The sequence below is a fragment of the Pipistrellus kuhlii genome, unplaced genomic scaffold (assembly GCF_014108245.1).
Source record: "Pipistrellus kuhlii isolate mPipKuh1 unplaced genomic scaffold, mPipKuh1.p scaffold_m20_p_62, whole genome shotgun sequence".
Classification (NCBI taxonomy): Eukaryota; Metazoa; Chordata; class Mammalia; order Chiroptera; family Vespertilionidae; genus Pipistrellus; species Pipistrellus kuhlii.
This window is the reverse complement of record NW_023425565.1, coordinates 784,263-793,676: the sequence shown is the minus strand read 5'-3', so window position 1 is coordinate 793,676 and position 9,414 is coordinate 784,263. Positions and strand designations below refer to the sequence as shown.

At 56.6% G+C, this 9,414-nt stretch overlaps 1 protein-coding gene across 1 annotated transcript; it reads left to right on the top strand.

Annotated features, from left to right (window-relative positions):
- The first annotated feature begins 505 nt into the window (after positions 1-505).
- LOC118708713 (NUT family member 2G-like) lies at positions 506-6,762 on the top strand. Its single transcript, XM_045575046.1, has 7 exons — positions 506-521; positions 2,416-3,130; positions 3,476-3,604; positions 4,054-4,193; positions 4,612-4,856; positions 5,280-5,396; positions 5,869-6,762. Exons 1-7 carry the CDS (start codon positions 506-508, stop codon positions 6,760-6,762), a joined length of 2,256 nt encoding a protein of 751 aa, XP_045431002.1.
- Positions 6,763-9,414: the final 2,652 nt, after the last annotated feature.

Below are 9,414 nucleotides of genomic sequence, written 5' to 3'. Positions count from 1 at the left end.
TAATTTCAAACCCTGGGATCCCTGAGCCATAGGTTCCCATTATTTCTTCAGGCAACATGTTCTGAATTTTGTTCAGAAAGTGTAGCCTGTGTTGAAGTAAACCAAGACCAGAAAGGAAGCAGGTTGAGGGGCCCAGAACTAGGGTGATGGATCAAGAACAGAGATAAAGGGCATATCAATGACTGGGTGCCTAGAACTTAACCTTGGGGGTCATTACTGTTAGTGTGTCTTTAAATTTATGACTTTAAATTTGAACAGAACTGTTGGTTCTTGCCTACCTATCAGAGCCCTCCATGGAATGCCCCCACCACCCCAGCCAACCAGCCCTCTGCCCCTCCCCCGCTGCAGAAGGTCAGGAGCCCCACATTCTACCGTTTAAATCCCAACCTTCCCTCCACTGGATGGTGAGCAGCTGTTGGAGCAGGTCACTCTCTGGATCCTCGGCTTGACTTTTCTCGTTGTGGAGGCTTCTAGGCAGCGGTGGTCCGTGAATGAGCCCGCGGGGATGGCTTCAGTAGGAGGTAGGACTATAGATTGGAGGGGGGAAGTTTTAAACACTGATCTGTCCCTCAAGACTTGGGATTCAAATGTGACTCTGAGGAAACACGGTTTGACTGAAGTAGCGGGGAGAGAGCACTGGACCTCCAAGGACCTGTCACCCGGGGAGGCTGGGAGCCAGTGGGAACCTGTGACGGCATTGGCTGGGAGGGCTCCTCAGAGGCGGGTCAGGGTGGCTCAGGGACATGCCTGGGTGTGGAGGGTGTTAGGGTGGCATAGGGTGGTCATAGGAAAGCCCAGTTCTGTGTGCTGATCTGCGGGCACCTGGAGCTGGCCCTGCAGCATCTTTCTAAGGGATTGAACTGAGTGCGCTAGAGCCAATGGGGGCAGTGGGAGGGTGGTCTTAGCCAGAAAGCTGTCCAGTGGGGCTGTGTGTGGCCAAGTCCACAATTGAAATATCCTCCCCAGGGCTGGGCTGGAAGGTCCTCCACCTGCTGCCGTCCAGAGCTTCTCCCCTGCCTCCAGCCCAGAGCTCAGTGCTCCTCAGCCCAGGGAGCTGCCTGGTGGCTGGGTTTCCACACGGGCAGGGCGGCCGGGAAACTTCCACCAAGACAGGGCCCGCTTCCCTGAGCTGTCCCCAATTGTTCCCCCCATGACACCCAGGTCTTTAGCCCGACTCCCTCTTGTCCTGCATCTCATGGCGCACCCTCTGCCCTGCCTTTACCTCTGGGATGAGGGTTTTGCTGACAGTGCACGTCCCTGCTTCAGGGACAGAAAACAGATGTGGAGCGTGGGTGGTGTTCCGTGGGATGTCTGTAAAGGGGGGTTCCTTTTTAAAGGGGGAAGGGGAGGACAGGGGCAGGAGGACCATGTCTGTGTCAGTAGTAAAGGGCCTAGGCCACCTGTCCTGAGTAATGAGGGCGCGCGTGCAGCGTGCTCCCCTGGACGAGGTCTGCTCTGGTTCCTCTGAGTGGGGATGTGTTCAGACACCTGTGTCCCACTGTCACCGCTCACACCTGCTTCCTCTGTGTCCTCACTTCCCACTGTTGGGAGCTGGAGGGGGAAGGACCTCACCCAGTCTGCAGTCTCATGACCCACCTAACAGTACAGTAGCTATGGAAATTTCTGGAAACCCCTACCACCAGCCCCACTCTGCCCCATTCCGTGGCCCTCCTCTGACTCTCTGCAGCCATGGCTGGCTGCGAAATGACAGAGCTCCTGAGGGTGGCCATCAGCCTGAGCGCTGGGCCCAGTGGCAGGACCTGGCCATGTTAAGTGTTCACTGTTGGTTCTGACACACGTGCATGCTGGGCGGTGTGTGGAGGGTTAGATCAGGGTTCCTGTGCCTTCTTGTGGAGAGACATCACTCGAGTGTTTCTGTGTTGTTGTGCAAGCCCAGGACAGAAAGGGGGCGGTTTGTACTGAGGAAGAGGAGGACTGAGGAGCAGATGGGCCCTAATGTGTTAGACACGGCTGTTCTCAGAGGCCCTTTGGGTGCCTAGAACTTACCTCGGAGACATGAGTTCCAAGGTCACTACCACTAGTGGGTCTGCCTAGCGTCGTTGCCCCAGAGCAGACGTCTCCCAGGGCCAGGCCTCTGAGGCTGGCAGGGTCGATGCCGGGGAGTCCTTAGGGAGGCTGTCAGGGCAGCGCTGGCTGGGCTGGTGCTTCTTGCAGACAGGGGTCAGGGAGCCTTGGCGAACGGGGAGCAAGCTCTCCAGTGGAATAATTCCCAACTGGAGGTCAGAGCGTGATCATGACCTGAGGACATTTGCCACCTCCCCCGTTTGCCCATCCAAAGGGCCCTCCCTGGTGAGACTCACTGCCCTGGTTCCCCAGCGGCTAAAGGGGCCCAGAGCACCTCAGTGCTGTTTGCTGGGCCTCCTCCTCCATTCCCCCTTTCCTTTGTCTCCACAGCATCTGCAGCGCTGGGAGCGGATGTGAGCCTGAAGCCCGGTGCCTCCCTGACTCCTTTCATGGCCCAGTCCTGCCCCCAGCCCTCTACTGGCCCCGCACACCGGCCCCCTGGGGAGCAGCACCTGCCGCCCCCCAGGACCCCGTCATTCCCTCCTGGCCGCCCCCTGGTGCTGCCGGCTTGGCCCAGGACACCTCTGGTGGCAGGAGATGCTGGTCAAGGCCCCGTTGGGACTGGGGCTTACAACATCATGGCCCAGGCCAGCTCAGAAGGGAGGCGACCACAGTCCTCCCAGACTCAGACCATTGTCCTGACCCAGGCCCCCCTCTATGGGAGCGCTCCAGGTGCCGCCTGTGGGGGTGCTGTGTGTCCTGCACCCCTCTTCTTGGAAGCCACTGTGGTGGAGAACATTATGCCTACCTCGGTTTTGGGGGGCACCCAGGTCGGCGATGGAGGCTGGTGTCCCAGCCTTCCTCCTCAAGCTCCACCACCAGCTGCCCAGCTGATCCCCATTGTCTCCCGAGTGGACCCTGGAACACAGCCACATGGGGCTGCCAGGGAGGGTGGCCTGGCCGCCTCCCAGTCCAAGGCCTCGCTGGATGCCTCTGACCCCAAGAGTGTGTACGAGGACTTCCGTCGTTGGCGGAGCTTCAAGGCCCTGGCCCGGGGGCACCTTCCCCAGAGTCCTGATGTGGACGCTCTTTGCTGCTTCCTCATGTGAGTGCACTGGGCAGGGCAGGGTGCTCCTGGAGCTTTCCCATCACAGAGGGGGTGGGAGGGCCCTGCAGGCGGGCTGATGCTGGGATGCTGGCTGGAAGGCCTGAGGGCGGGGTCCCAGCTATGGGTGCGAGTGTGGGGTCACCTCCAGGCCTGGTTCACGGGCTGGTGTGTAGTGAGGCCCTGACAGCAGCAGCTGGAAGGCCTGTCATTGCACACAGAGGCCTTCTCCCTCCCCTGCGGGTGCTCAGTTCTGCCGGGTGGGGGTGGGACTGGCTCCACTGAGCTGGGTGGCCAGATGAGCAGAGGCCAGGCTGGGCGGTGACTGACCCTGAGGCATTACAGGCCAGAGCTCCGGCCCCTGTCCCGCCTGAAGCCCACCATGACGCTGGAGGAGGGAATAGGGCGGGCCATGCAGGAATGGCAGCGCAAGAGCCACTGTGACCGGAGGGTCTATTTCGAGATGGCAGAAAAGTGAGTCAGGGTCCTGGGTCCCCACACCGGGGGAGGGGGCTGACTGTGGGGAAGGGTCCAACTGTGAGGTCTCATCAGAGAGGAGGAGGTGGGAGGGTGGCACTCAGCATGGGGTCCCCGCAGCCCAGAGGCCCTTCCTCCTGGGGAAGCCACTTCCTCAGCTTCAGAGCGTGGGTGCTCCTGTCCCACCTCCCGGGAGCTCCCCCTCCTCTGAGGCTGACCTGTCCTGGGCGGGACATGAAGGCTCAGGACAGGCTGGGGAGGGGTTCCCGCCCAGGGGGCCAGACCCCAGCCAGAGGGGCTGTGCAGCAATGTGCTCAGCAGCCTCCTGCTTCCCCAGGGTCCGGGCCCTGACAGCCCCAAGGCCCTTGCTCTCCATCCTCCGCCCGCTGCTGCCTGTGCGGGCTCCTGGCGGCTCCTTCTCAGCACAGCCTGTGCCCTCACCCCAGGTTCATGGCATTTGAGGCAGAGGAGCAGGTGCAGGCTCAGAAGTTGCAGTTGGAGAAGAGGGCGCAGACCCAGCCTCCTCCTGCCCCACCGAGACCTGGTCCTCGGGGGCCCCCAGCCCCAGTGGTGGACGCGCAGCCAGGTAAGCCAGCAGGTTCCCACAGGAGCCCCTGACCCCAGGCAACAGGGCCCAGCGCAGGCCACTGTCCCCCACATGGCCTTCTCCTCAGGGGGCTTTGGGCTTGAAGGGAAGCAGCCCAGAGAGCCGGGCCTCAGCGCCCTGTGTCCCCATGGGGTCTGGACCGGGTCCCCTTTCTCATCCCCTCACCCTGCTCCCTACCAAGGGCCCACGTGAAGGCTGCTGAGAAGCGGGCTGGCTGCGGGGCCCCTTGGGAGTCGGTGGCTCACCACGTCCTCACAGCTGACCCTCTTGGGTGCTCCCCTCTGGCCTCCCCTCACACAGTCACACCCATGTTACTGCCCCAACACTGCCCTCAGCATCGCATGCCCTGCGGGTGGGAGCTTTCTCCCCTCACGCTCCTCCTCTTCCCTCTGCCCAGCACCCGATCCCAGGAAGGCTGTACCCAGCGCCCAGCGCGCCCACACCGCCCAACCTCCCTGGGAGACCGAGTCACACGACAGGATCCCCCCTGAGGCCGAGCAGGAGGACCTGGACCTCACGGAGGCGCTGCCCATGGGGGCGCCAGGCGGAGGATGGGCAGAGGAAGTGAAGGAGTGGCTGCAGGATGAGGGTCTCCTGAGCTACCTGGACCAGCTGTGCTCCCAGGAAGACTTTGTCACCCAGGTGGGCTGGCCCGCAGCTCCGGGCCTACAAGGTCCCAGAGGGTGGCGCTGCTGCCCCCAGACCCCAAGGCTGATGGGATTGGCTCTGCTCTTTGCTCCTGTGCTGGGCGCCTGAGAGTGTGTGTGTCTGTGTGTGCATGTATGTGCTTCGTGTGGGTGTGGTGTGTGGTATCTGTGTTCATGTGGGTGTGCCCCTTTGTTTGTATGTGCATGTGTGTTTCTGTGTGTTTCTCTCTGTGTGTGCATGTGTATGTACGTGTGTGTGTACATGTGTGTGTACCTGATGACCGTGATGGAGTGGAACACCCACCTGTGCAGGAGGACGGGGGCGGAGGGGTCTTGGCTTTCCCACTTGTCCTCTGGGCCCTGCTGCCTCCCAGTTCCCTCCCTGCCAAGGGGCTCACGGCCGCTTCCTCTGTCCCAGGTGGAGGAGGTCATTGATCCCCAGTTCCTGAAGCAACTGAATTCCCCAGACGCCCAGCTGGACCCCTTGGCCCTCGCTGAGGAGTTGGAGCAGGAAGAAGGGCTCACTGCTGCCCAGGTGAGCCAGGGGAGGGTGCGACCTTAGGGCGATGGGGGGACCCCAAGTGACCATAGGACCCAGGGACCTGGGCGAGTTAAAGGAGGGACAGGCCCTTGTGAGTCAGGGAGGGAGGGAACAAGGTAGATCATGGGCCTGGGGAGGAGCCAGGGCAGAGAGCACCCCAGAACCAGGACACACAACCTGTGTCCACACCACCCTGCCTGCAGGCAGCGCATGCCGAGGGGCCAGCCTGGGTGGGAGCAGAGTAGCAGGACAAGGAGGAGAGGGCTACAGAGAGGAGGGGGGATGGGGGCCCAGAAGGGGGCACAAAGCTGGGAATATGGCACAGGGGACGGAGGAGAGCCTCATGACTGTCGTGGATTCGAGTCACGGTGTCACCTCCTCCCCTCCCCCCAGTGCCATTGTCCTATCGCTGCTCCTCCTCCTCTCACACGTGTGCAGCGCCAGTCACTGTCCCTTCTCCCTCCAGCTGGCAGAGAGGCGACTCCTGGCCTCCGAGGAGGGGGGCGTGCAGGCACCCCCGAGTCTCAGTGCTCCCCTGTGGGGCTCACGTCCTTCTGAGCCTGCGAGCAGCCAAGATGCCCGGAGGTGTGACCAGGGCCCCCAGCTGGGCGTCCGTGGCACAGCCTGCCCGCCAGAGACTGGCTTCCAGGACCCTCAGGGGCGCGGCGCAGCAGACGCCCCCCGCTCCTGGCCCCCGGCTGGTGCTGTCTCTTCGGGGCCTGAGGAGCAGCCACCGCTCCGGGCTGGATGCCCCCGCGCTGCTGCCCAGGGCCACCGGCCTGCGGACTCTGCACGGGCACCCAGGGCCGCCTGCGTCCCCGAAGAGGACTCTGTGGTCAGGGAGACGCTGGGGCCAGCGGCCAGGCCCCGTGAGGACGAGGAGGACCTCCCCAGCCTGGCCTTCCTCTGGGCCTCCCCCCGCCGCCTGCTGCCCTGCGCGCTCTCTCTGAGCCCTGGCCCTGCCTCGGGCCCGGCCTGCCCTGGAGGCCGGGGGCCCCGGGGCGCTGCCCAGGCCCGGTCCCTGCAGAGAGGAGGCCTCAGCCGCGCTTCCCCTGCAGCTTGCCAGCCTCAGAAGCGCGCTCTGGGGGGCGGCCCCGACCATGCGGAGAAGACCTCCAGCCCAGGGGCCGACCTCGGGGTCTGGCGGAGGCCAGCACTGGCTCCGGGGCCGGTTCCCTCCTCACAGCCTCACAAGAGAAAGCATGAGCCCTCTGACCCAGGGAGCTGGAGGAAGCGGCACTGCAGCCAGAATGGAGCAGAGGGGAGTGCCCCCCACTGCCCGCGCCCCGAGGGGCCCAGACCTGATGGGACCTGGCTGTCCCCCAGAGGAGCCACGGGCTCCTTCTCATGGCAGGGCTGATCCTGCTGGTCCCCTGACCTGGGAGTCTGGGGGGGGGGGGGTTTAGGAGAGAGGGCAGGATTCTTAGGGTGGTGGGTGGGTGGTGGGGGGCAGGAGGCGAGGGGCAGGTGGAGGGGTTAGGAGGGAGGGCAGGACCCTTAGGGCGGGGTGGATTGGGGTCGGGGTAGGGCTAGCACCTGTGGGGCATTGTGGGTCAGTTATGAATAAAGATAGTTTTGTTTGAAAATGCTCTGGGGCTGCTGTGTCCATACTCGGGTCTGCGCTGCTCCTTGGAGGGGACCTGAGAGGAAGGGAGGATGCGGGAGGTCCTGGGCGCTCTGCACCCACAGGGACCCTCAGTCCCTCCTTCTTCTTCCTATTTCTCATTAAAGAACACTCTGGACTCTTCCTACAATGGAAAGTAAAGCTAATTGCTTTGCAGGAGCAGCAATGAACTGCATTGTGTCACTCAACTGATATCAGTGACCAAGTAAAATGATGTCATTTCCCGGTAGTGAACACAAAAGGAAAGCTCTTAAATGTTCTACAGGAATCTTAGTGTGTCCTTGTCAGTATAATGAAGCTGATAGAGTGACAACCTAATTTCCCAGTAAGTATTCACTTTAGCCATACCAGCTGCTAGGCTCTACCACTGGCTACAGCTTTGATATTAAGTAGAGACAGTAATTTAAAATTTTTTAAAAATTGATTTTAGAAAGGGAGAGATAAAAACATCAACGATGAGAGAGAATCACTGATGGGCAGCTTCCTGCACACCCCCTACTAGGGATGGAGCCAACAACTTGGCATGTGCCCTGACCAGGATTCGAACCTAGGACCTTTCAGTCTGGAGGCCGATGCTTTATTCACGGAGCCACACTGGCTAGGGCAAGACAGTCATTTTTGAAATATGTAAATTGCTTTATTTATTACTGATGTTGCTTATCTCATTTACTGAAATACTTTATTACAGTTGTAGAATGCAGCTTCTTTCTTCCCCCTATTTTATAATTAAAAAATCATAAGGGAAATACATTGGCGAGTAAATTAGTTTATTTACTGTTTGAAATAGGCTATCAGCAAGTTAGAAATCTATTTGAATAAAAACCTAATATGCAAATTGTCCCCTCAGGAGTTCAACCAGGAGACTAGGAGTTTGATTGCTATGACATGCTATGACATGCACTGATCACCTGAAGGTGGCATGGAATGAAGGAAGGCCCCAGCCAACAGCTGGGAGGCCCCAATTGGCCCTGATTGCCAGCCAGGCCTAGAGACCTTAATTGTGCACAAATTTCATGCACTGGGTCTCTAGTGTGAATATGAATAAATTACATATTCAGAAAATACATAACTTAAACAAAACCTATGGATAATGATCAATTTCTCTAATTGTGTTGTAGTATTATTTAGAAACTTTTCTTTTTAGTTAAGACAAACAAAAGACTCATATATCTTAAACTTTAAAGTAAAGTGAAGGTTGTGAAATTGGGAATTCTTTGTGTAATCATCTACAAAAGATGATCAGATGTGAATTTTTATAAATATAGTTAATCAGAGGTTGGCACATATTAGCAAAGGGAAACTTGAAAACACAAATATAATTGTTCCTGAATATAATGAACCAGCTTAGAACATCAAAATATTATTTACCTAAATAGTGTTTACATAGTGGACAAAATTTCCATTTTTATTGTAAACACATTGGCAATTCAGGCAAAGAAAACTAAGGAGAAAATAAACAAATGGGATTATATCAAAATAGCTTCTGCATAGCAAAAGAAACCATCAACAAAACAAAAAGAGATCCCACTGTATGGGAGAATATACTTGGCAGTGATATATCTGATAAAGGATTAATATCCAAAATATATAAGGAATTCAAACAACTTAACAAAAGGAAGACGAACAATCCAATTAAAAAATGGGCAAAGGACCTTTTACACGGTGATCTAGCTGTTTTAAGCTTTATCTTTGTTTATTCTGTGCACTTAAAGTTCACATAAAAAGTAACCTAATTTAAAATATTAAGTGCACAGAATAAACCAAGAAAAAGCTTAAATCAGCTGGATCATTGTGTATGTCCAAAGAGGACATACAGATGGCTGAGAAACATGAAAAATGCTCAAAGTCATTAATCACCTGAGTGATGCAAGTCAAAATGACATCTCACACCTGTCAGAATGGCTGCCATCAACAAATCAACAAATGACAAGTGCTGGCGAGGATGTGGAGAAAAGGGAATCCTAGTACACCACTGGTGGGAATGCAGATAATGCAACCATTATGAAAAAACAGTATGGAATTTCCTCAAAAAATTAAATATGGAACTGCCATTTGACCCAGTGATCCCACTTCTAGGAATATATCCTAAGAATCCTGAAGCAGTAATCAGAAAGAATGTATGCACCTCTATATTCATACAGCACAATTTACAATAGGTAAGATCTGGACACAGCCCAAGTGCCCATAAGTAGATGAATGTGACACATTTATGCCATGGAATACTATACAGCAGTAAAAAAGAAGACTCTTACCCTTTGAGACAACATGGAGAAACCTGGAGAGTATCATGCCAAGTGAAATAAATCAGTCATAGAAAACCAAGTATTACATCATCGCATTCATCTGTGGAAACTAAGTAACAAAATAAACTGATGGATCCAGAGACTT

What these genes read in the sequence shown, in the direction of transcription:
- LOC118708713 (XM_045575046.1), top strand. An exon ending in TATTTCGAGATGGCAGAAAA is followed by an intron (nt 3,605 to 4,053) that starts GTGAGTCAGGGT and finishes CCCTCACCCCAG; the next exon opens with GTTCATGGCATTTGAGGCAG. An exon ending in AGTGGTGGACGCGCAGCCAG is followed by an intron (nt 4,194 to 4,611) that starts GTAAGCCAGCAG and finishes CCCTCTGCCCAG; the next exon opens with CACCCGATCCCAGGAAGGCT.